Raw genomic sequence first — 26,183 nt, 5'->3', positions numbered from 1 at the left:
GTTTGCGAAATTTTTCCGCCATTTGAATTTTCCTTTCCATATTCATCTCTTTCCTTCTCCGCCAGGAGGAGGTTAGTAAGTGATCAAAAATGGCCGCGATCGTGAAATGAAACTGAGTTTAGAATTTTGCCGTTATGTTTGGTTAAACTTAATTACGTTTAAAGCTAATTTCGCGTCGGAAAGTACGACTAAACCAGGGATTTAACGAATTATACTACAAGGTATGATATTAGATTAAAATTATGATGTTACTATTAGAAAAAGTTGGCTATACCGTTATCGGTCGAAGTTTCGATACTAAGCCTTGGTCTTTAATAAGGCATGTTAGAAAGTTAGGCACGTGTTTAGAGGACGATAGTTTAAAAATATCGCCAACGATACCTAAAACTGTAGACGAATATCAAACTCAGAAAACTCTAAAACCAATTGTGCAACCTCAGAATCCCCATTTACTTAGAGTCGCTATAATCGGTGCCCCTAATGCTGGAAAATCAACTTTAACAAACAAATTAATGGGTTGGCGTGTGTGTTCAGTTTCAAAGAAAGTTCACACGACAAGGTACAATACGAACGCGGTTTTGACGGTGGATAACACCCAAATTGTGTTTCTTGACACTCCTGGTTTGATAACGCCTGAAATTGGCATGAGGCATAGACTTGAACCCTCTTTAATAACAGACCCAGTCAAATCTCTCGAAAACGCTGATGTTATTGGTGTTATCATTGATGCTTCTAATAAATGGAATAGGAGTAAAGTGGATGGTAATCTCCTAAACTTACTTCTTAAAAATAAGGACAAAAGTTCGTTCTTGGTTTTAAATAAATGTGATTGCATCAGATCGAAACAATCTCTGCTGTTAGTCGTGCGTAGTTTAACTGGTGGAGTTGTCGGTAATGATATTATTGGAGAAGTTAAAGAAATAACTAACTACAAATCGAGTGAATCGGAAATTCTCGACAAAATGTTTAAAGAAACTAAAGAAAAATTATCAAAAAATGATAATAATGAAAATAACTCTAATGTTAAACCATCTAAACCTAACTTGAGTTATTCGGGTTTTTCTAAAGTTTTTCTTGTATCAGCTTTGACCGGAGACGGTATAAATGATATTTTAGAATACCTTAAGAGTTTAGCTAAGCCCAGACCTTGGTTATTTCACCCTAACGTTGTAACTGATCAAAGTCCTCAAGAAATAGCTGTTATGGCACTTAGGGGTCACCTTTTAGATGAACTACCGAAAGAATTGCCCTATATTCAACAAATTAATATTGAAATGTGGGAATTTGAACCGCCATCTTTATTACGCGTTGTCATGTCCATTAAATGCCCAAAACCAAATTTAGTCATAGGAATTAAAGGAGAAAGAATTCATAAATTAGTTGAACTTACGCGTCAAGAATTAGCTAATACTTTTCGATGTGAAATTTATCTGAAAGTTACTGTTCTTAAAGAATGATCGAATGCCCTTGAATTATTTATTAAATAAATGGAGTTTAATTTAAAATACTATTGATTTTTATTTCTTCACAATGATCTACTCGAAGAGAGATTCAAGTTTTGAATTCAATTCATACTCATACAAACATGAATATTTAATTATATTAATTTATGTCAATATATATACAATTGGCAAGTACGTAAAAGTTGTACGTTGAACATGACTATTAGCTAGAACACCTCTTAGCGCAAACACGTGTGTGTTTGCTTTGTCTACGTAATTAGTTGCCTGTGACTGTGACCCTATTGGCTACTTTCACATAAGGATATCAGCTTCAAAAAAAAAAAAAAAAATTTTAAAAACAGTTTTGCATTGAACATGTTTATGGTCTTCTTACAAAAACATTAACACACATTTTAACAAATAACCCTCATTAATACTGTTATATTAATTAACTAAATTGTGTTTATATTTAATATTAAATGCAATATTAATTAATTTGGATTAAAGTTGACAGCAACAATCAATAAATATCATGGGACTAGAAAACGACGTGAAAACTTAAAAAAACATTTTTTGGGGGTTTTTTTTTTATTTGAAGGAAGATTTTTTAGGAACAATAATGACAGCTCCCCGTTTAGACTGTAAATGGGTTTCTGCGGAGATAACATGGGAATGTCATTACAATATTTAGGATTGTTGGAAGTTTTCTATAGGATTAAAACTACTATAATTGTCCAAGTGTTGACGGTGTAGAGTAAAAACTTATCAATAAATTAATTAAAACGGTAAGAAAACCACTAATTACCGGTAATTTTTATAACATTAGGTTTAGATTTCACTCTCTGATTCTAAAACTACACCTTCATCTTGACCAATATAATAAGTTTCGTTAAATTCAACCTGAACGTGAATACTTTGTAGTCCATTGAAATCTTCCTCCTCTTCTAAAACCTCCATACTATTAACCCTAGGTGGCGCTACTTTATTACATTCCCACGTACTATTTTCAATAATAACCGATTTACAGCTTGAACTATCAGTATCATCAGCCGGTAAACTAAACCGTCCGCTATCTTCGCTCATTTTTCTGTGACTCAAGTCTAATTTAGCTTCCCATTGCGTAAAGGGCGGGGTATAGTCTAACAATCCTAAGGTAACTGAAGAAGAATTAGAAGTAGCGCTGCACGTTGAAGTACCGGAACTATTTCTGGGGAAAGTCTTTTTAGGTATTGTCGTAGTAGTAGGTAATCCTCGTAACCCTCCGCCACTACCGCATTTATTGGCTTTTAACCACGTGAAAAGGTCTTTACGAATTGAACGATTCAGTAAACCGTATATTAATGGGTAACACGGTAAACTTAACGTTGCTATGCAGAATGTCACTCGACGGTGTATGGAATTTATTTCGATGACGTCGTTAAATGTTAGGAAAATAGTAACGATATGAGGTACCCAACATAAGTAGAACACTCCTAATATGCAGGAAATAACGGCGAAACCTTTCACGGGAGATTGTAGTACGATTGAAAGCCAACTTGGTTTTCGAACGTAGCTACGTTTTGATAGGGTGCTGCTATTATTATTGTCGCTATTAGAGTTTGTATTGGCGGCTTCTAGAGTCCGAACTGAAGCGCTGACTGTTCCAATATGTATTTTCTTGTATTTTGATCTGGCCACTTTGAAGATGCAACCGTAGGATGTTGTCATGATTATGGCTGGTACTAAGAAATCCAATCCCAGTAGTAACCAGGCGTAGTAGGGTTGAGTTTCTAAATGCACTCGACATGTTGAAATTGAAGTCTCAAACACAATCCTATAGGGTAAAAGAAAGAAAAAAAACTCCGTTATAATTTTATTTATAGAAACACAACAAAAATTTATATTATATACTTCCCACGTTATAAGCTTCGGAATTCAATATAACAAGAACTCATAATATCGAACATACTTATATTTCACGGGCTTCGAAATTTTTATTTAATAAAGGCGGGAAAAGAAAAAACTCCACGCGCAAAATAACGCGGGAAAAGTCTCATTTAATAAAGGCGGGAAAGAAACTTCACGCGGGAAAAGTCTCATTTAATAAAGGCGGGAAAAGAAACTCCACGCGCAAAATAACGCGGGAAAAGTCTTTCCACGTGCTTTCTTTTTTTGTTGTCGCACGCTGAGCCATGTGTCAATCGCACGAGGCAATTGAAATTCCTTTAGCCAATCCAATTTAATATTACATTCTTTTTTTTTTCTTGGGGGTTTAGTAAAAGTAAGTTGGTAAGGGAATGAATGACCCAACTATAATGGTTCTATTGAACCCTACCCCTAGGCTTTGGGTTTCGGTTAAAATGTAGGGCAAACCGGAAGCAACTGGTATCTCGAACTAATTACTAGGTGGGTGTACGTGTAAACCATACCTCCCTCAGAGAGACGACACTCTCTAGTGGCATACTCGAAGAGTTTTTACGAAATCTCTCTTTTATTATCACTTTTGCTTTTATGGAATTCTTTATTTTTATTTTTTTTTTCCGAAAAATTGAATCTCAAAAAAAAAAAATTCTTAATTTCAATTTCGAAATTTCATTCTTAATTTATCAAATTTTTCAAACAGTATATGATAAATTATTTGAATTTAAGGACAAATTTATGATATTTCTAATCATTTTTGAACTAGTTCAGTTTTGATATTTATTTATTTATATAAACATTTTTAATTTTAATCTAAGAATCTAAGTTTATATTTAAAATGTTTTTTTCTTCTTTCTTTACTAACTTTAAACCTTAGAATTATTTAGGATGGGAATATTGTGATATTATTTTTATGGGGTCAAAAATAATCTATATTTGAAATTGAATTAAATAAAAAAAACTGCGCATTTTATAGTTAATTAACTATTGAAATGGAGAAATTTGAAGATGAGTGGTGTAAGTTGATACTTTATTGATAAGATACGATAGTTTTTTAGCTTTTAATAATTTTAAGTAGAGGATTTTATACTTATATAAATATAACGGGAATAAAAAGTTGTGAAATAGTGTAATGACATTACTGTTTTCACGCCTGACTACCGTTTTATTTTTTTAAACCTTAAAATTAGCATTAGAAACGCTTAAAAACCAAAAAAAAGTATAGGGGAGAATTGGCACTATATGTAAATTTCGTATTGATTCTAGTATAGTAGATGGCAGGAATGTGCCGTTTCCCATTTATTAATATTATTTATATATATTCTTATGGGAGGAAAATTCAAATAAAAACCGGTTTTTTGGTGTGTTTTTTTTTGTATATTTTTAGATTTAAATAATTTTAAATAGTTTTAACAGTAATGGGGTAGAGATAGTTTAAATCCATTCGTCCCCCCTTTGTCAACTTTGCAAATTATGTTATAATTAACGTATTGCACTGTCATACTAACTGTTGTTTATAGCATAAGTTTATAAGTGATATGTTCCTTCCATAAATAAGTATGACACTACCTATACACGTTCGTAATGCTAGAGACTTACTGAGAGCTAGCTCGAGAACGAGTATTTAACGGATGACCCCTTAAATTTAATTAAGAAACTGATTTCAAGACAATGATTTTTTAATTTAATTAAACACTCTGAAAAATCATAACTCGAAAACAGTGTGCCTTAGGGTAATCAAAATGGAGATAGAAGTTACATTTTCGACTCAAAATTGATTTCCCAAAGAACATCCCCTTTAATTCATGCCAGACTTATGAGAAATACCCTGTATATTTTAATCGAGGAGCCAACCACTCAGTGTAATCAGGGTACACGCAGTACTAAAGTGATTACGAGTAATATTTAAAAGCCCCGCCTTTGACAGTGCTAAAATGATTACGCGTAATCCGTATTTGGTGTACAAGGAATTCCAGAGTGATTATCCCCTCTAGTTTAATTGATGTAAAACTATCCATGCAATCTCTTAAATCTTATAGCTGCTAAGTTACTAAAAGGTCTAGTTGTGGTGGTGTGTGTTTGTGACTTTAACACTGGTTTGACCTATTTTAGTTTTGGTGCATCTACTTGTACCCTAGGCCGACTTATATATACATATATGTATATATATATATATATATACACGATAAAACCGAAAGTGTAGTGTGTTTTAAGCAACGCTCCATTGAATAGAACAACTCAAGCATTTCCTGCTATTAAAAAAGGCACCGACGCTTTTAACCCCAAAAAGGAAATATACTAGACTAAATTTGCATACCACAAACGTACACCGAATCCCCGATATGAAAATAATTTTTCATTCAAGCTTACAGTAGATAAGAATTAAAATATTATCTTTTGTATGTTTGGTATTATAGTAAAATTAATATATATATATATAACCATAAGTTTATAAGATATTTTCCATAAGTATGACACTAATGCTAGAGAATTACAGCTCGAGAACGACAAGCGAGAATTGACTATGACTGGTTTTGTAGTCTATATTCCTATTTAGTCTGTATTAACCCATTGACAGCGCCTCACCAGGCGTCGCTTTACCTCGAATCTATGACTTACCCGATTCACTTCATGACAAGCTCCAGTTTGTAACCAATGACAAGCTTATGGTGAACATATCTTATTAACTTATGATATACGTATTAGGTTCAAATTAACTGAGTTATCTATTATCTCTTCAAGGAATTTTGTAAAGATAATAATACCCGGAATTTTTTACGCGTAAATGATATTGAAAATAGTTTTCCCTAAGTTGTTCCATGGACATACGCCTACGATTTTTTTATAAAACATTAGCTTTAATTAAAATACCTAATTGAAATTTTTACCAAATTATTTTTGAGTTTCTAATTATTCACAAAGAAAAAAAATACAACACCATTTCATGGCAATATAATTAAAACGTACTAATTGATTTTCCAATCTCCATAATTACCGATTATCTATCCTTATTTAAAAATTAAAACATATTTTTGAGGGTTATCTGAAAACCTATATAGCCCAAAATTGTAAGGGTGGGCCAACGTTTTTTAAAAAATTTGGGAAATTAGCTCAATGTCGTACCATCTGCCCTATATATATTGTCTTAAGAAAAATAGGGTGTAAGAAGGTTTTTAAAACACTTTGCCAAGAAAAAATTTACACCCCAAAAACAATTCGGTTCTCTCCCCTTGAAAAAGAAAAATATTGAACAATATTGAGTATTATAAATTGATTGGCTAACGATTGACACGTGACTTATTTTTAAAAGGCGGGAGGTAAAATAGAGACTGGTGTTTAAGCACCTTGTTTTCTTAAAGATGGTGTATCTGCTATGTTTATTGACAACAAATACGTAAACAAACGGGACTTAGTTGTCTATACACCGTCCTTATTTTCCGTTTTAACCCTAAATTAAGCAGACTATACTGTAACCCCACGGTATCGCCCCCCCCCCCTTTTTAATACTTAGGCATCTTATACCTGAGTCCCTAATAAAATAGATATCGCTTCTTGGTTCTAGTAATTAATTAAAAATTAAACTTACTCGGGAAAGCCAAATAATTGAGGTAGGTTTATAGCCAATGAAATCATCCAGATTATTAGTAGTACCAGATACGATTTTAAACTTGTGACAGTCACCGAATAGGACATTGGTTTCACAATAGCGAAGTATCTATAGGAAAAACAAAAAAAAGGGGTACAAAAACAAATTAGATTTAATATTCAAATTGAATTTCGAGAATTGTTATTGAAGAAAAGGCAACAACGCTGCCTGCATTATTTTTTCAATTGATTGATTGACGTATAAGAGGTTTTCAATTGACATTTATGAATAAATTTTAGACAATTTGGGAGTTGCGGTAATATTTATTTATTAACCCTGAAAAAATTATTCGTAACAACAACGTAGCCTTGAGAAACTAACTGAGCGACGAAAGATTTTTAAACCCTGTAGCTGGTTTCTGTTTTGTAGAATTTAAACTAGGGTTTCAAAGGGTTAAGTCTTTATTTATAAATATATATACACCAACTTGTTGCTATTTCGAGTTTAGTTTGAGGCTGAGCGGGCCTGTTTTTTGGAACAAGTACAAATAAATTTTTTCTAACTTTTTTTAATTCAATTCGGAACAATAAATTTCTAAGCAACAGTTAGTGTAGTGTAGTTAGTTCAAATTTAGATTTAGAATAATTAATTCTATATAATTGGAGGGGTTTTAGGTGAGTTTACGTCACAGCACGAGCTCATGATGATCTTTAGTGAGGTACAAGTCACGTGGACAGAAATTTAGCTGCGTGAATTTTACATAATAATGAAAAAAATTCTCGAGACCTTACATTATTTTTGTATTTTATTGGTAGGGTAGTGGCAGTCCGTGTTAATTACCCATAGGTTTTAATACAGTCAAAGGCAGGCAGGTGCTATTACTCAATTACCTTTCTTTATAATATCTAGTAAGGGTAGTGGCAGTACGTGTTAATTACCCATAGAATTTAATATAGTCAAAGGCAGGCAGGTGCTATTACTCAATTAATTAATTACCTTTTCTTTATAGTATCTAATAAATTTTTTAGATAAAATCTAATTGAAAATAATATGAAAGAAAGTGACCTCTGTGGGTAGTGAACTTGGATTAATAAATACTTAAGTCTCATAGGGGTATCCCTTTCCCCCTAACCAGCGAAAACGGAATTGTTAAATTTTTGACCTTTACCTGTCAACTGCGATGGCCGCCAATGTCAAGTTACTGGCGCTGACAACCAATTGAATTAAAAACGCTGATAGTCTGCACCAGGCGAAACCAAATTTCCATTCCAGTACGACCGAGGAAGCCAAGGTGAATGGTAGAACGAAACAAGACAGTAGAAAATTGGAGCCACACAGACTGAAGACCAACCTTCAAAATACAAATTAAACCGTTAATTATATAATTAATGGGTGAAAGATAAATATATTAAGCTTAAGAAAGAATTTTCCCGGCGTTAACCAGCTAAATTTGGTTCAAAACCACGTTTTCTATAAACTTTAGTTAGCCCAAATTCATAACTCATAAGATATGTTCACCATAAGTTTGTCACTGGTTACAAACTGGAGCTTGTCATGAAGTGACATAGGTCACAGATTCGAGGTAAAGCGACGCCTGGTGACTGGGGCGCTGTCAAAGGCTTAGTACAGACTAAATAGGACTAGATGGAAGTCCTGCAAAATTAACCACAGAGTGTAGGACTATTCTCGCTTTTCGTTCTACTAGAACTAGCTCGAGCTGCAAGTCTCTATCATTACGAAAATGGAATAGGTAGTGAGTGTCATACTTATGGAACGTATCTTATATAAACTTATGTCCTGTAACTAATTATATATTACGAAGTAATTAGGGTGGTTTTTATTTAATTGAACTTATTAATTATTTAGGATTCCTATAGATAGTGTGTGGGGTAAGTGTTGCCAGAAAGTCATTTGTGAATGCGTAATTCAACCTCTATCTAAAACAGACTGAAAATATCTGTTCTAAACCTCAGATGATCTGACAAATTATTGGCAATTTAATAATTTATGTTTTTGGGTTATGTTTGCCAGTGTTCGTGAAGGAATGGTGGTGCATGGTGCTTAACGGTGAATTTTGTTTTCTTTCTTGGATAACGTTAAGTTTTGTTTTCTTTCTTGGATAACGTTAAGTTTTGGCCTCCAAAATTTTGAATTAGTCATTGTTTTTAGACATAATTATTTCAAAGTATTTTAAACAAGGCAGAACCCTGCCTTTTAATAGCGTTATATTCTATGGAAAGTTAACCTTGTGTGCCATTCCTCGATTTAATATGAAAACCGAAACGAATCGAATAATTTGCGTGGTCGAATTGACTGGTTCAGGCTTAATTTGCATAATAGAGAAAAGTTACGGCGGATGTATAAATAATAATAAATCGTCATAGACTTAAAACTCATTGGTCGTTACAAACATAAATTCAAGTATAACAGAATTTTATAAAACTTAAGAAATTACACAATTAACTTTAGGGCAAATTCGACTCGCTCTATTGCCTAGCTAGCTAGCTATACTTAATGATGTCAAATTATTATATATTTTTTTCGTTTTTGTTTGAGAAAGTGTAGGTTTTATATTATTAAGGTATTTTTTTTATTTTGCTTGAGGTTTAATGGTTCAATCTTTTACAAAGTGTACGTTGATTTAACCTCTCTATACAGGGTGTAATTATGGGACCGAAGTGTAGTGGGATGTATGGTTCTGTGGGAGATCAATTTTGACTCGTCGAAAATGCATTATAACTTCTATGACCTTTTGACCCCAATAAGGGACACCTTAATTAAGTTATAAACAATAGTGTTTTATGGATGATCCCTTAATTAAATGGAAGTAAGAAACTGAAAGGTAATTCTAATTAAGGGGTCATCCATAAAAAATACCATCCCACTCACTGTATTTCGGTCCTATAATTATACCCTCCAATTTTTGGGAAACACCTTGTATATAACTCTCGATTAGAACTAGTTTCGTGAGGTTCTTTTAGCTTTGTAGTTTGCCGATGGCTAATCACTTCACTAATATAATATAACTTGAAAGAATGTGACATACTAAATGAGTTTTATAAAATCCCCTTGGAGAGATGTAAACTGGATTAATAAATTAATCATGTTAAAGTATTTGCAAGGGGCCATTCACTCCCATTTGGATTTAAGCCCTTGTACAATGTGTATACTTATTACTTTGAGTTAGTAGTGAATAGCCCCTCGTGTATTGGGGGTTCAGGTAGCTCGTGTAAGGGGCAATTCACGCATTGGATTTTAGCACTTGTACAATGAGTAGTGAATAACCCCTCGTGTATTGGGGGTTCAGGTAGCTCGTGACAAAAAAAATGTCCAACTTCTCGCGAAATATACGAATGATTCGTTATAAGAATTAAAAAAAATTTGTGTTAAAACATTAATTAGTTATATAAGTATTTAAATTAATGGGGCCTCTTTATGTTTTGCCTATAGTTTTCAATCAGGATTTAATAATCCCCTCGTTATGGGACTCTCTGATTGGATCCACTTTATACCAAAAGAATTTAAGTTTAATGAAGTCCTTAAAAATGAAGCGGTTTCAAATTTACGATGGTATCAAATTCAAAGAAATTTTGAGTGGGATGAAGAAATGCTAACAAAATTGTTTCAGAATTTTTATGCTAAGTTGCGAAACTTGCGACAGTCTATGAAAATCATGGAAAATGAGTATCAGGGAATTTTTAAATTGCAATTTTTTAAAAGTCATTGAATTTCGTATTATTTTGGTAATTTATTGTATTGATAATGTGCAATAAAGTGTTGCCAATCATTTGTGAGTGCGTGATTCAACCGCTATCTACAAAAGACTGAAAATAAGCTTGTAGTTCGGTTCGATTCAGTTCTAAAACCTACAGATGCTCTAGACTAATAACAAATTACTGGCAACTGAACCGCGGTTATGGGGGAGTTCATGGTATTAAAATTGGTCAGTGAATTTTGAACTTAAAAAAAATGTGTGAGTGACAGTTAAGTTATAAAGAAAAGACAATTACCTGCTACTTGGAGACAATGTCCTCTTGCGATACAGCACCAATCCCACCAATCCATTACCGAGAACGGAAGCCACGAAAACAGCCGCGAACAAAAACGTGTAAAACGCGTTAACGTCTATTAAGTTAAACACTCTCGTTTCGTCGTGTTCACCAGCACCACTAGTGTTTATCAAGAAACCGTGATGACAAGTACCGTTTATACACCGTTCATATTGCGCGTTATGTTCAATTTTAACACCGTCACTGGGTGTTGGTGGTGTTGTAGTAAATAAACCCATATTATTCATTATAAGTTAAATATAATTAAATAAAAAACAAATAATTAACCAGTATCGAATTGATAAACTTTGAAGAAAGGCGATTCGTATTTCACAACCAACATCTCAAGTTAAACAGGACTAATTAAATAAATTAGTTAAAGCTTTAATTATCTGAATGACATTTGTCATAACTATAAGAGATCCCGATTACGCGACCGCTCTCGACGGTCTCTAGTGAAGTTCTGAATCGCGGCGCTACCTTTTTGCAACAAGGCTTCCTTTAGAAGGAGACTAAGTAGATTTTGTTTTACCCGCGGCGCTGTGTTCTTTCCCTCCGATGAAATTACTGGTGAAGTTTTCCCAGTCAGCCTCTTATGTTTTGGTTCAGGGTTTTCAAAGTTCTTTTTTCTTTTTTTTTACTGAAGATTATAGATTTTAGGAATTTCCCAGTCGTTCAGTTTCTTCATTTTGTTGGTTGGGAATTCTGTGATAAGATTGTATCTGAAAGAATATTCAAAATGACATTTTTATTACTTTTTTCATGTTTTTGTTTTTAAGAGTTATGTTATGGGTAATTAAATTGATTAAATTCGTGGTAATTTTTCAGATTTTTCGGTCTAAATATGAGGAGCGTTTTAAGCTATAATTTAAGTCAATTTCGGTCCATAAAATCGGTTTTATATTATGGGAGTTTTAATCATTTACAAATGTTTCGTGATGTAAATATTCGTTTGATTTTTGTACGCAGCTACAAATTGAAACTAATTAGACCAAAATTGGCTTATTTTAAGGGAGTTATAAGCTACAATTTAAGACAATTTTGGTCAAAATCGGTCCGTAATTAAGGACGTTAATGAGGTCTCGAGACTTCATCATCGTCACAAAATTTATCGTGTGAGACTATCCCTTTAAATCTTGTAATAAATAATGTACGTAGTTGACAAGATGCATCGCGTTACTTAAAAACACTGCTCATTGGAGTGTAAATCCTTAAGTCTGAAATGTTAAATCGTTTTTATGTTTTGTTTTGAACTTCTTGTTACGTATTATGTTATTGGGGGTTTTCCCAGTTACAAAAATTTTTTGGTGGAAAAAAAAATTGATGGTTATTATTATTATGTTAATCTTAGCGTGTAATGTGGCATGTACGGAAACTAAAGGACCCGGTACAATGCTGGGTTGGACTCCTCTCTTTGTTGATTATCTGCTCTAAGACCCGAAACAATACCTTAGAACTAAGTCACAAACTAAATCATTAAGAATATTCGCATAAGATTTTTATAAAGAGATTTTTATCATTAAAGGGATACTTCAGGCTGAGATTTTTATCAGTAAAGGGATACTTCAGACTAGAATAATTGCACTTTTTTGGTCTAAAAGATGCATTAATTTGCCTGTAATTTTTACAAATACTCTTTTAACTATGTATATTTATGAGAATTTTCCATTCACTCACACAACATAAAACCATAATAACAATATTTAAGTTGTATTGTCTTTCACGTGACCAAAATCATTATTATGGTTAGTAACGCGTAAACACGTGATGAGTATAGGCCAAATTGCATTTCTTACACGTGAATTGTCACGCGGCGATGCTTGTGAGAATTTAAAGGCCGACTTCCAGCGAAAAGGGTTCTAGCGAACTGAAAACCGAGCATCGAGATAAACAATGAAGCGACCGTGCCGATTTTCGAAGCCCCGAAGGGTTCTCGCTAACTGTAAGCCGTGCAATGTGGTTCTAGCGAACTGAGGATGAACAACAGAAATCCTTTTAAATTTATTTCCTCTCGAAGTTTTGCTTTCCCCTGAAGGAAATTCTCTATTGCGTATCTTCAGTTCGTTAGAACCACATTGCACGGCTTTCAGTTAGCTAGAACCCTTCCATCTTTTACCCCAGCGGGGATTCGAAAATCGGCACGGTCTCTACTCCATTGTTAGACACGATGGTCGGTTTTCAGTTCGCTAGAACTCTTTTCGATGGAAGTCGGCCTTTAAATAGTAATATGCAGTCTCTCTAAAGTCAAACCATTAAATTTCTATGGTTTTATTTTAGACCAAAGTGTGTGAAACGGTTTTTTATATATATGCTACTATATATATAAATAATTTTTTTCCTTAACAATTTTTTTTTATTATTTAATTTCCGTATATAAACCATTGCGCCTATTTTTTTCCTGCCACTATGATGGTGTAAGAAATTTTTTCTTCTTTCGTTAAAATTCATTCAATATTTATAAATTACTTTTTGAGTGTGAAAGAAAAAAAATATAGTTTTCCTGCTTTTGGTTCGAACACATTTTTTTCCTATTAGGAAGAATGTTTTTTTTTCTTCTTTAATTTGAAAGTGAGGATAATCGAATTAGAACGCTATGGAACCATCTAACAAGGTAAATTAGGTTTAGAACACAGGCTATTTATTTTTAATTGGCGTTTAATAAAGTTGTGAAAATTATGTTTAACCATAAATGATTTAAACGTTGTTGCGCCAATTATGTTGAGCTTTTGCAAGTGTGGAATTGCTGCAAAAACTTCTTAGTAACTGATTATTTATCTGCAAATTTGAAGTTTACTTGGGTTTTTTTGTGGTGGCAAGAATGCTAAGCTAAAAATGTTCTTAAAATTTTATTTATATCATTAAGATAAGTAATTAATTTAATTACGTCTTTTTTATGGCAAACCTTAGGTAGTCTAAGAATGTTCAAAGGTAATTAAGGCTAAAAAGATTTTACTTTAAATTTCATGTATATCATTATGATAAGGAATTAATTTAAATTAATCTCAATTAAACTTAATTATATTTATAAAGAAATTTCACGTGATTTAATATAAAGAATTAATGGGTCCAATATTCTAATAAAAGAAATTCCAATCACCAATTAAATCTCCATAAATTGCACCGCAGCATTTTTAATTAAATATCACATTTATTAAACTCTATCACGTGATCGTCATTATTAAGTAACCCGTTACGTCAGAGAGAGGAAAAAAATTTACTTAAATTATAAAAAAATCAGGTAGCTTAAACTTTTGGTAACGAAAAACGTTTTACCGAATTTTCTCGCATGGTTTCTCGCAAAGTGCACCACCGCCTTTTTTTGAAAATCTTAAATTTCATGCTAAGATGATTGCGTTGTTAAAGGCTGGATCTTATGGATTTAAACTCGAAGACGAGTATTTCTTTCAGGTGAAAGATAAGAACATCCTGAGTCCAGGTCACGTACCCATGAACACGCGTTGCTATGATGGTTTTTAGAAATATGTTCACCGAGGGTTTCCTTTTATGTGGTAGCTTCTTATAGAATTTTCTTTTATTTTTGGTTTGGTCGGAAATTCGAAATTGCGATAAAAACTAAGACAATACTGTAAAGTCCTTAGCTTTGTGGTTTTTTTAGCGGTTTAAATGTTAAATTTAAACGCAAGGAAGTGATTAAATATTGATGATAATGGGCTATTTATAAATTGTCTGTTTTGCAAGTTTAGATCAGTACATTTTATTTATTATTTTGATTATAAATATTGTTAATGAATTTATTGTATTTTTTATTTAAGACGTTTAGAAATTATTACCTTTATTGCACGTGTTTGAAGTTTATTTATAAAAAAAACCGCGAAGAAGTCATGTGACATTTAGGAATTATTACCTTTATTGCGCGTGTTTGAAGTTTATTTAAGAAAAACCGCGAAAAGTCACATGACATTTAGAAATTATTACCTTTACTGCACGTGTTTGAAGTTTTTTTTAAAAAACCGGGAAAAGGTCACGTGATATTTAGAAATTATTACCTTTACTGCACGTGTTTGAAGTTTATTTATAAAAAACCGCGAAGAAGTCATGTGATATTTAGAAATTATTACCTTTACTGCACGTGTTTGAAGTTTATTTATAAAAAAACCGCGAAGAAGTCATGTGACATTTAGGAATTATTACCTTTATTGCACGTGCTTAAAGTTTATTTAAAAAAAAAGTCACGTGGTTTCATAATCGCGCGTGAATTGCTTAGAAACTTCAAAACTTAACACGAGACTAATTTTATTTATTTATTTATTTTTAATATTTAAACAATATTACTTAGGTTTTAATTAATTTAAATAACTCCCCCTTTCAGATTGGCTACAGACAAAAACGCCCAGAAACGCAAATACAAATAGTAATTAGGGAAAAAAATGCATACGTAATAATGAGTAACAAGTATCCCACGAGAAAACGTAAACAAGCGATTGCAATATAGTGAATAATTTAATGGTAGTAAACACATGGGTTTTTTTTTGTTGTTGCTTCTAATGTCTTTAAATATATATACAGCGTGGTTATTTTATCTTTGTAAAATTCTTGGCATTATGAGTATCATACTTAGATAAAAAGAACGTTTTGAAGTTCTCAAAGATAAATTTTAGAACTTATTTTGGACTTTCAAGAGGGCCAAATGCGTTGTATATTTAAAGCTAGAAAGTTCTTCTTTTTCGTCAAATCATATCTCGAATTGATCATCACGGAAATGGTCTATTGGCGGTACGGTTAACTTCTGTATTTAATATTATATTAGTCGGGGTAACTAGCTGCCATTAGCGTATATTAAAAAGTGGATTTTAACTAGATATGGTCGGTATATTTCTACATACATATTTACAAATAATATAGATTTTAAAAATAGCTCAGTAAAAACCCTAATTCATTTTATATTTTTTTTAAGTAAACTGATTACAATAAGGGTATTTCGTAGAGTTCAAGAACACTTTAATTTGAAATCTTTGGTTTAAAGTAACTGTATAATAGTTTCGGAGGGGTCTAATACTTCCCTAGGTATTATTATTATTAGGAAGTATTCGACCTCTTCTTATTTACGATGGTATGTACGTATTTAAGTATTTAATTCTTATTAGTGTAAAATATTAATGAAATAAATTAGTTTAAAGTGTAAAGTAATTGGTAATTTATTTAATTAATGTTTTGCACTTTAAACTGATTTATTTCATTAATTAATATTTTAAACTTTCACAATTTTGTCTCTAGGCTACATATTCATGAGTAACTCGAATTGATTCCCTTAATGTCAATTACAAAATACCAATAAACAAAATTGGGCCAAAGTTAAACTAATATTTGAGCAGACACCTTAATTAATTGCGAGATTGGAGGAACTTTAATTTACTTCCGCCTTGAAATTTATGATGTAGTTTAATTTTAAAAATATTTACATTAAAATCAACATTTAACATAAATTCGTTCTAATTTAACAATATATCAACTCAATACAGGAAAGATTTCCTTATCAAAAAAAAAAAAAAAAAAAAATATTTTATCTAAATATTTCCTCAATTATTAATGTAACGTAGAGTTACTTTTTATACACGTTCTTTAATATCTCATGGCCTTTGTGTACGTTATTTTGTGAACACTGACGTCATGTTAAACATAATCACAAGGCTACAGTTGTTATATTCCATTCAGAAAAAAAATGGGAATTATAAATAATTTTGACTCGGTGTCTAGTCTATGAACTTTAATAGTATCTAAAGAACCGACAACTATAATTATATGGTTAGGCTTAAGCTTAAGTGTCTTGTGATTAACGACGATACATAGCCTAATTATTTTTTTGACCGGAAATTAAATTTTGGGGCCTAATTTTAATTTAGATTAAATATAATTTTGGGGATTTTTTTGTTATTAAATTATGGTATTTGTTAATTAGTTATTTGTAATATTGTCACGTGACCATTTAAAAAAAATGCGACGAACTTAATTTATCAGTTTTATAATAAAGGATATACAGGGTGTTTCTGATAAGTCTGGCATAAATTAAGTGGGGATGTTATTTGTGTGCACGATTTTGAGTTGAAAATGTAACTTCTATCTCCATTTTGTTTGCCCTAAGGGACACCTTTTTCGAGTTATTTGGAGGAGTATTTTACGGATGACCCATTAAATTTAATTAACACTTGAATCTTAACTAGAAAACAATGGCCCCTTATCAGATACACCTTGTATATGGAAATGAAATAAAAGAGGGCTTAGTATGGAGGTGTAATAAAGGTTTTAAAAGCAAGCAAGGATGATTAAGAATAGTGGGTGAAATTATATCCAAATGTTGTTATTTTAGAATTATATTTTTGGCCTAATTTTAAATTAAATTTCAAAATATGAATATTACGAAAAACAATTGCGATTTTTTTTATTTATTTTTAATAATATTGTACATAATAATTTAAAATTCCCATAAAATTTATTTGAATTTAATATAATTTTGGTTCCACGACAATAGAGTCCTTGGAACTTTGGGGGGAATTTTTCTTTTTCTTTATTTTTTAAATTTTTTTATTGTATAAAATTTTTTAATCAATAACTATATATGTCAAATATAAATTTCACGAATCAAAGAATCGAAACCGTAACCTTGACTTTAAAAGTAATTTATCTTTAAACTCGATACTATAAAGGTAAAGAAAAAAAGCTTTTAAGTTTCTCTAGTTATAGAATAATTAATATTAATTAGTTTTAAAATTGCTTAGTAATCGTAATTAAAAACAGGAAATCGTGAATAGGTATTTTTCTCTTTTCTTACACAAATCCTATTGTTCCAAATATGGAGCAAATTTTTTTTTGGTGTCAACAAACAATGGATTCTCAGGTAGTTAGGCAATCTTAATCCTCCGTAATTAATTTTAATTAATATCATTATATATATATATATTTAATCGTATTTAGGCTAAACCTCACCGACTAAAATTTAAATTTACTTTGGTCCGTAAATTAAAAACCTTGAAAGTAAAAACACTTTTGTTCTAAATATATATATAAATATAGACGTCTGGGCGTCTAAATTTTCATTTTTACCATTAATGAATGAATGAATGAATACAATATTAACCAAAATTTTAACATTAACGTCTTTAAAATGACCTTGAAAACGACAAAAATCAAAATCATCATTTTCAAATAAATTATAAAAATCAAGATTTCCTCTAAAATAACTAAATCCCTTGTATTTTCCTCTTTAGTAAATAAGAGGGCTCCACACACGCAAACACATCGGAACAAAAATGTGGCACCGTCTTAGGAATTTTCTGATGTAACTTAAGAATATTCAATAACACCCTAGCACCGTGGATATGTATAAATACGAATGTATTATGGATTCCCATCTCTTACTTTCCACAAGTGCTTAGTTTTGGCACCCGTTCAGCAGAGAACCCCCCCCCCCAACCTTGTGAGTAAGGGAGAAGTTCGTATTCTCTCTCTGCGCATGGGTTAAATTTCAAACCCACCTCGCAGAATTCTCCGGAGATAGTTCCTTTCCCCACGTGAGCTAGCTATTCCCCCCCCTCAGTTTACAGCCGTCTCAACGGTCTCACATCCGCGAGTTTAAAGCGTATTTCGTGGCCAGTTTTTTTTTGTTTTTGGTTTAGTTGGGAATCCATAATATATATCCATGCTAGTACCGATGTCGCCGCTCATAATTCACGTTGCAAATACGATATATAGCACGTGGTTTCTTTTAACGAAAACAACAATGAAAGTCGTTTGAAATATCCTTATGAATTTCTTTTGCTTTTATACTTTTGTAATTAAGGGATCATTAAATATACCAACTCCCTCTTTCTCTTTCTCTCTCTCTCTCTCTCTCTCTTGCTTTTAAGGTTTCAAATTTCAAAGGAGAGAAGGTTCGTAATATATATTTGATATTCAGATTAGGATATGGATATTTCTAATGGTTAGAACTTTTTTAAAAAATTGACTGAAGTCACGCAACGTGATGCGTTTCGGCAATTATGTTTCATTTAAAGGGATACTTTGCGCTAGGATTTTTTTCTTTTTTAATTGAAAGAGCGTATAAAATAATGAGTATATTAATTGGAACCATGTTTCTATCTACAATATTAAAGGAGATACGAGTGCAATTAAGTTATAAGAGTAATGGATGGCACTACGTGTTAGGCTATCCCTCCCGCCAAGCACTCACTGGGAGTACCCCTATTGGACAAACGAACACGTCAGGTGGTGCTAGGCGTCCAATGGAAGTAGTGTTTGGCGGAAAAGCCTAACGCGTAGTGTCAATTTCGCGCCATTACGGAAACTTAATTTCATCTCGTATCTTCTTTAATATTGTAGATAGAAACATGGTTCCAATTGATGATATTCATTATTTTATACACTCTTTGAATTAAAGTATACCTTTAACGGTTTGAATTGATATCAAATGAAATTCCCATTGGAATTAGGGTATCTACATGTACTTAATACAGTAGGTTTGGATATTAAATGGAATAATGGGATGATATTAGTGTGTACTAAAAGGGCTAGAGAAATTTCTACCCCCTTTCCCCCCCCCGGTTTCTTAACTTCAACCTAGCTTCAGGCTTGCCAGTAATTTGTGAGAGCACTTAATGCATGCCGGTTTGGAGCTGAATGTTGTAGATATCGGTTAAATTGCACTCACAAATGGCTGGCAACACTTGTCTGCACACTATCCTGCAGCGATTCGAAAAGACCACTATTTAATTCTAAATGCGGTAGAATTATTCTACTGTAATCAAGAAGCGATGTCTAGTTTAATAGGGAGAAGGTATAAAATGCCTAAGTATTTGCGCGCCATAATCCCAGTCCCCCTTTCAAAATACAAGGGGGGACGTAAAAGGAGCCCGGGCTATTTCGCCTCTCCTCAATCGGAAAATACGTAGTTTTCGTCATTCGCGTCGCGCTGACCGGAGTTTTCAAGAACCGATAAGATGCTGGTTATAATTTAGAGGCGGGGATTATCTCCGGACCTACGTTTGGACTGGAGATAAAGCTAGAAATTTGGCGAATTTATACCTTCTCCCTAGTAGACTAATTATCGCTTCTTGCTGTAATATAGTAGTTTCATACTGCAGATAAAATATGCATATATAGAGCTATTTCAATTCGGGGGGAAAGGAGGGCTTTTGAGGCGTGGTTTCGCCAGTCCCCGCCTAGGCACCATATTGTGCGGGAAATTTAGCATAGAGTTCTTCAGCGGCCCGCACGGAGGGAGGGTGAAAACCGACTCCGTTTATTGGCAGGCCCAAACTATGACGTTTCCCCCCTTCAGCCGACATAGCTCTATATATATATATATATATATTAAAAATAATCAAACTTGTAGTGGGTAACCACTAGAACATTTTAATGTAATACAACTATCGACCTCGAATTGGTACAGCTTATTTCTTTGGACGTAAAAAAAAGATACATAAACAAATTACACAATATCTGTTATTTTGTTAAAAAAATTTCCATTCAATTTCAATCTTATTGGGTACGTGAACTCAAGTTCAAGAGAAGTTGTCCAAAAAGAAAGTTTTTATTCGTATTTTTTTTTTTACGCTTTTCAAAATTTAAAATGAATTGAAAAAAGGTTAAAGAAGGTTCAGAGCATGGTGACCTTAACCCAGTGTATTCTATATACCTTACAAAATCGATTTACTACGCTGTTTGTTGACAGAATTTCTGTCATTGAAAAATATTACAAAGAAATAACAAGAAAAGGCTCTGAGCTCCAGGTCAGCAAGATCCTACCATTTTGGCGCGAGAAAAATTACCCGCGATTGTGGTTTTAAAATCTTTCAATTTTCAAATTAGGCTTAACTCGTTTTAATACTCGGTATTCTTGTGAAAAATTAAACTTAACCAAATGAAAAGTGCCTTATTTTTTATGTCTATGACGCTATTTTTCTTTCTACTATTATAAATGCATTATTATTCATTCGAACAGGAGAATCAATCAAGATCAAATCCATTATATTGTCTGTACTTTATTATACCGGGAATCGCGTTACCTGGCAACCCTGTGTTTGGTTGCTATTGCTAAACCATTCCCTTTAAAGAATAATGGTTTGTACCACATTACGTGCTTGGCAAAAGGGGCAGTTTTTATGTACCTTCTTTTATTTTTAACAAAAACATTACGTTTTAAAATTGTTATTGTCTATTATTATTGTTACTAATTTAATTAATTTTAAAGAACCTTATTATATTTAAAATTAATTTAAAAGAAGATAAACTTACCCTCGAGTTAGTTAGTTTAAGTCTCTCGAAATTGTCACTGAATGTCTTAGTTTTTCTTCTGTCAGGCGCGTAAATTGTCTTATTGTCTATTTTTAATTGCTTAACCAAGGCTTAAAATAAGTACTTCCGACAGAGGTAGTGTCAGACTCAGAGAGCGGAAGCCAACGATGTTACCAGGTTGAAATCCCGGTTTGATTTGAAGCCGAATTCACCAGCGTCTGGCATTTTTGAGGCAGAGAGAAAATCAACCAGTCTACTTTTCACGTTCGAATCGACAGAGCCAATGTGTACAAAGGCCTCAACGGGATCGTACAACTGCCTTCCAATTCACCTTCTCCTAACGTTTCTTCATTACCTCTTTGTCCGTGTAAAGTTGAATGGACTTGAGAGTGGAGAGTACCCCACTAGTCAGCCCATGGATTGGGGATGGAAAATACCACGGTACCTCTGATGGTAGCCATTATTGTGACGTCATGTGACGTTAGACTATTGCCATGGGGGGAAATTTTTGGTGATGAGAGAGTGCGAGAGACTTAGTCTTAGAAGACCCTTAGGGCCTAGGATGGTAACTGAAGCTTAGTGGAAACGTTTGATTTTTCTTAATGATTATTTTGTATTAATGGAAGATCTGGGAAAAACCTGGAAACATCAGGGGCTTTAAAAAATGGGAAAAACATTGTCTGGGAATTTGATTTTAGTAGGGAAAATTTGTATTCGGACAATTGGGAATGTTATATCATAAGTTTATAAGATATGTTTCTTCCATAAGTATAACACGACCTATACTTCGTAATGCTAGAGAGAGACTTACAGCTCGAGCTGGTTCGAGAACGACAAGCGAGAATTGAAGTCCTACACTCGGTGGTTAATTTTGCAGGGCTTCCATCTTCCTATTTAGTCTGTACTAAGCCTTTAACAGCGCCTTATGCACCAGGCGTCGCTTTACCTCGAATCTATGACCTACCTCATTAACTTCACAAGCTCCCTCCAGTTTGTAACCAGTGACAAACTTATGACGAGCGTATCTTATAAACTTATGATTATACTCATGTTATTTATTGATTTCTGGGGGGGGGGGGTTAAAACGTCGGCGGTCTGGAAATACTGCCTTGTTTTCGTTTGGCTTTATGAAACCAGAAGATATGAGGAAAACATAACGCGGGAAATGGATAACAGAGAAACCAGGTGAATTTTTCCCGCTAAAAATCTTCTAACATGCCCTCAGGAACATTCCTGGTATTTCCGACATAAATCCAAAATGATTTTTTCCTGGAATTCAAACAAGTTTATTATCCCTTTAAAATACAAAATATTAATTTAATACGCTTTGAATTAATTCCGGTTTAAACCATTGAAAGTCAGTGGCATTTTCAAATTTGTTAATTTTAGTTATAGCGTAGGTAATGAATGACCTTGTAAATGTCAAATATGTCATTATATTTAAAACAAGAGGTTACTTGACATTGAGCACGTGGAGTTTACGTGCGAATTTAACCGTCCCGTATAGTGTATTTGTCCGCCGCGGGTGGTTACTATAATAAAGTTAATAATTAAATCCTACCGATTCTTTTTCCGGTTTCATCCGAAATGCGCATCCTTGGAAAGTGCATGGAAGACAAAATTATTAGTGTTTTTCTTTTTATTTTCATTTCACGAATCGATATCATTATCTTAAATTACCTACGTTTAAGAACATTAGTTTATTTCAACTTAAAACTGTACTAGAGATAATGAATTAACTTCAAGATTAATATTTCATTCTACCATGGATCTTAAAACTTGTTAGGGACTAGAAAACTGGAAGAGAAATCAATCAAAATGTATGATAATGGAACGGTATGCAATATCAGGAAGCGGATTTTTAGCGGATCTTAGTGTGGAGTTGTACTGAGAAGGGAGGAGCTACGGGGATGTGACGTCAATATTGGTGTAGTCCAATCTGTATGGCCTAAGCTGACAACTTCCAATACGGTCGCCAAACCGAGGTAAGCCCCTCCTCCTGGTATTTTTTTAGGACTAGTGGAAAGTTACGTAATACTGCCAAGTCCCTATTCATAAAAATTACAATTTCGATTCAAAATCACCCAAAGAACATACCCCTTATTAGAAACACCCTGTATATGGGTAGGGAAGTAAAAAAAAAATGTATAGAGCTATCTTAGTTGTGACGTCAGTGCATGGCTAGGTAAAACGTCACGGGCTTAGCTTTAGTAGAGGGCGGCCATGTTTGGTACCACTTCAGTTCTATGGACAAGGGTGACGTCACACCAAAGGCTTCCCCTATTTGCACTCTCTGATCCCTATAACCTTGGTCGCGACAAAATAATATATATTTTTTACCTGTCCTCTTTGGGATTTACAAAGTCCATGCTTTCTCCTTACCTTTCATAGACACCTTGAGGCTATGTTCGAAGTTGTAAAAAATTTAATTGCACGGTTTCCTTTTCGACGATAGTCGTCAGAATCGGGGAAATACCCGTTACATAATTTTAACCAGAATTATTTAATGTAATGGAAAATTTCCGAGTTCGAACTTCAGAAAACAACATATTGTTTTGCGTGGAAAACATTTGACAGGTAATTAAATCCCTTAAGCTATAATTTTGATTATATAATAAGACAGTTTAGTAAGTTTAACATCGTGGTTAAGTGAGAATTAACATTCTTCCTCGAACTTTTGACTTTATTTTTTTTTTCTTTTAGTTCAATCGAACTTCTGTTAAGCTGTTTTACAATTTTATAATTAGGAAAATCAGGGTTAATACAGGTTAGATTAGATTTGAAGTTTTTGAAGTCAAGGTTAAATAAGGTCATGGAATTTTAGGAATTTTTTCTTGAAGGAGAGAGAGGGATGGAGTCGTACTAATATTCCTAAAACGTTCAAGTTTGTACCAACATTTTCGACGAAAGGGGAACGAAGTCCTCCCAGCATTCTCAGCGTTTTGGTAGGGTCGTACGATGACCCCTGTGTCTAAAAAAAGAAGCTAGTTCTAATACGAATACAATGGGGCTTAGTGGCAGCGCTTAACAATCGCCTAGCGAAGTGTAGGGAGGTGCGCAAGGTATACTGGGAGATTTTCATTCCCTCATATTACCTGCCCATCATCATTAAAGCTCCATCTTAATTCTTTTTTGGATAAAAACAGGGAATTTTTATTTTATTGGGTAAATTTTTTGTGTTTACGAAAATTTAAACTATAGTTGCACGTTGAGATAAATGTGTTTTAAAAACATAATTTCCAATTTAATAGTTGACTTAATTTGTTTTTAACAAATAATAGTCTTAAAAATCTACCCCGCCCCCCTTTTTTTGGTCTAAAAAATTTATTAGGGAAAAATCACATTAAACATTCAGGGAATTTGAATCTGGTATATTTGTATCAACCCTGCAAATTTTATCGTACGTAGGGAATTAATTAATCGAATGTTATTAGGGTTAATCTATCTAATTTGACCCGGTTTTGATGACGTATTCGGAAGTAACAATTATATTTGACCTAATTTAGCCTATTTGTGATGTATTGTCCCGCAATTATATCAAGGCTACCACCCTTTTTATTTTTTTCGGAAGTAAATAAGGAATCAAAGGAGAATCAATTCTTCCAGGCCGGATATGTATGTAATGGACATCTTTATTTGACCGCGCCACTTTTGAGGTAACCCACTTTTCCCCGTAAGTCGATTGGACCTAATCGCGAAAGAAGGCAAAAATGCCACAGTTTTATGACTTTTGTTTACTATATTTATACTATATTTATATAGATCAGATTAGAAAGTGTCGCTTTATAGTTTATAAAAAAAATAACAATTGTCCGATGTCCCAATTTTAGAGTGGATAGCTTTATTTTTTACTATTTTTTTCCATGGAGAAGAGAAGTAAGATGGAGCGGTAGTGATGATGGGCGATGTGTAGCAATGAGTCTCCCAGTGTACATTGCGAATGCCCCTCTCCTTCGGTAGGCCTCGTAGCGCCATTTTATTTATATCAGAACTAGCTTCATTTTTGCTTAAGACACAAGGGGGATCCATGACGTTTCCTACCCTACCTAAACGCTGAGCATGCTGGGATGACTTCGTTGCCGTTTTATAGATGGGGGTATACAGACAGCAACATTATAGGTATTTAGATTACAACTCCATCCTTCTCTACTTCAAGATTTTTCTATGATTTAGTATTTGTTTTATCTTTTGAAGTTTCTAAAAACGTTTTGAAAGATATTAAACAGGATTTCAAATCATTTCTTCTTCCGTTATATCTAACAGTAGTACTTAATCAGCGTTGTTACAGGTCATGGAAAAATCTGGTAAAGTTATATGTTTTAAAACAAACTTTTCAAATTGAGAGTTGACTTGTTTATAACACAGCAATATTCGATTAACAAATTGACAACTAGGCCTAGCTTTTGTCTGCCCAAAATGGTAGGACAAATCATAGGGGTTCATTATATTAAATCCTGAATGATATGTGATATGTATATCAATATAGCCAAAGACGACGGTTCTTGGTAACACTAGATTATTACACGTGATTATGGACGTGCACGTGAGTCCGAGTCTCGTGCGATCTCTGCTGGATCTAATTTTAGTAGATAACAAAGTGTGTGTGGTCAGCCGAGCACGAGTTCCCCCGTAAAGATCTCCCACCCACCTACCTGGCTGAAGCTTATTTAGATTTAATCCCACTATATCTCCAAAAAGGCTAAACCAAATCCTCCACCAAATTCGTCATACCATCCCACACTCTTTTGCCTTAATTAAATTACGACTTAGGATGAGAGACAGCGAGTTGATTTAACCAATAATTCCGGTTACTAATCCGTTGATAATTAAAATCCTACCTTGATCTACATTAGACCTAATTTAGTTGACATTTCAAAAATAGGCCAAAAATAGATCAAAATGTTTGTCGTGTGAGTTCGATGATTGTGGATCGTCTACGGTGAAAACCACTAATTCAAT

The 26,183-nt window shown here is 33.2% G+C and overlaps 2 protein-coding genes and 1 long non-coding RNA gene across 4 annotated transcripts; 2 read left to right on the top strand and 1 right to left on the bottom strand.

Annotated features, from left to right (window-relative positions):
• Positions 1-63: 63 nt before the first annotated feature.
• On the top strand, positions 64-1,505 carry LOC149676635 (GTPase Era, mitochondrial). The gene has a single exon (XM_089837692.1). The coding sequence runs from the start codon at positions 243-245 to the stop codon at positions 1,455-1,457; it is 1,215 nt and encodes a 404-aa protein (XP_089693818.1). The 5' UTR covers positions 64-242; the 3' UTR covers positions 1,458-1,505.
• Positions 1,494-21,641, bottom strand: LOC149676633 (G protein-coupled receptor 161B-like). Of its 2 annotated transcripts, none has more exons than XM_089837688.1 (5): positions 21,225-21,641; positions 10,938-11,698; positions 8,096-8,278; positions 6,928-7,056; positions 1,494-3,255 (listed from the first exon to the last, which is right to left on the bottom strand). In XM_089837688.1, the coding sequence occupies exons 2-5, from the start codon at positions 11,222-11,224 to the stop codon at positions 2,271-2,273; spliced, it is 1,584 nt and encodes a 527-aa protein (XP_089693814.1). In that variant the 5' UTR covers positions 11,225-11,698; positions 21,225-21,641; the 3' UTR covers positions 1,494-2,270. The 2 variants fall into 2 exon arrangements, with proteins under 2 accessions (XP_089693814.1, XP_089693815.1); XM_089837689.1 differs by lacking the exon at positions 21,225-21,641 and adding an exon at positions 15,373-15,682.
• On the top strand, positions 15,949-16,757 carry LOC149676634 (uncharacterized). Its single transcript, XR_016366501.1, has 2 exons — positions 15,949-16,047; positions 16,212-16,757. It is a non-coding gene; the product is annotated as an uncharacterized LOC149676634 (long non-coding RNA).
• Positions 21,642-26,183: the final 4,542 nt, after the last annotated feature.

This window comes from Phalangium opilio, unplaced genomic scaffold (genome assembly GCF_054372755.1).
Source record: "Phalangium opilio isolate 3A_F unplaced genomic scaffold, DU_Popi_V2 ptg000045l_1, whole genome shotgun sequence".
Classification (NCBI taxonomy): domain Eukaryota; kingdom Metazoa; phylum Arthropoda; class Arachnida; order Opiliones; family Phalangiidae; genus Phalangium; species Phalangium opilio.
The sequence above is the reverse complement of the archived record's forward strand: the minus strand, read 5'-3'. Positions and strand labels throughout refer to the sequence as shown.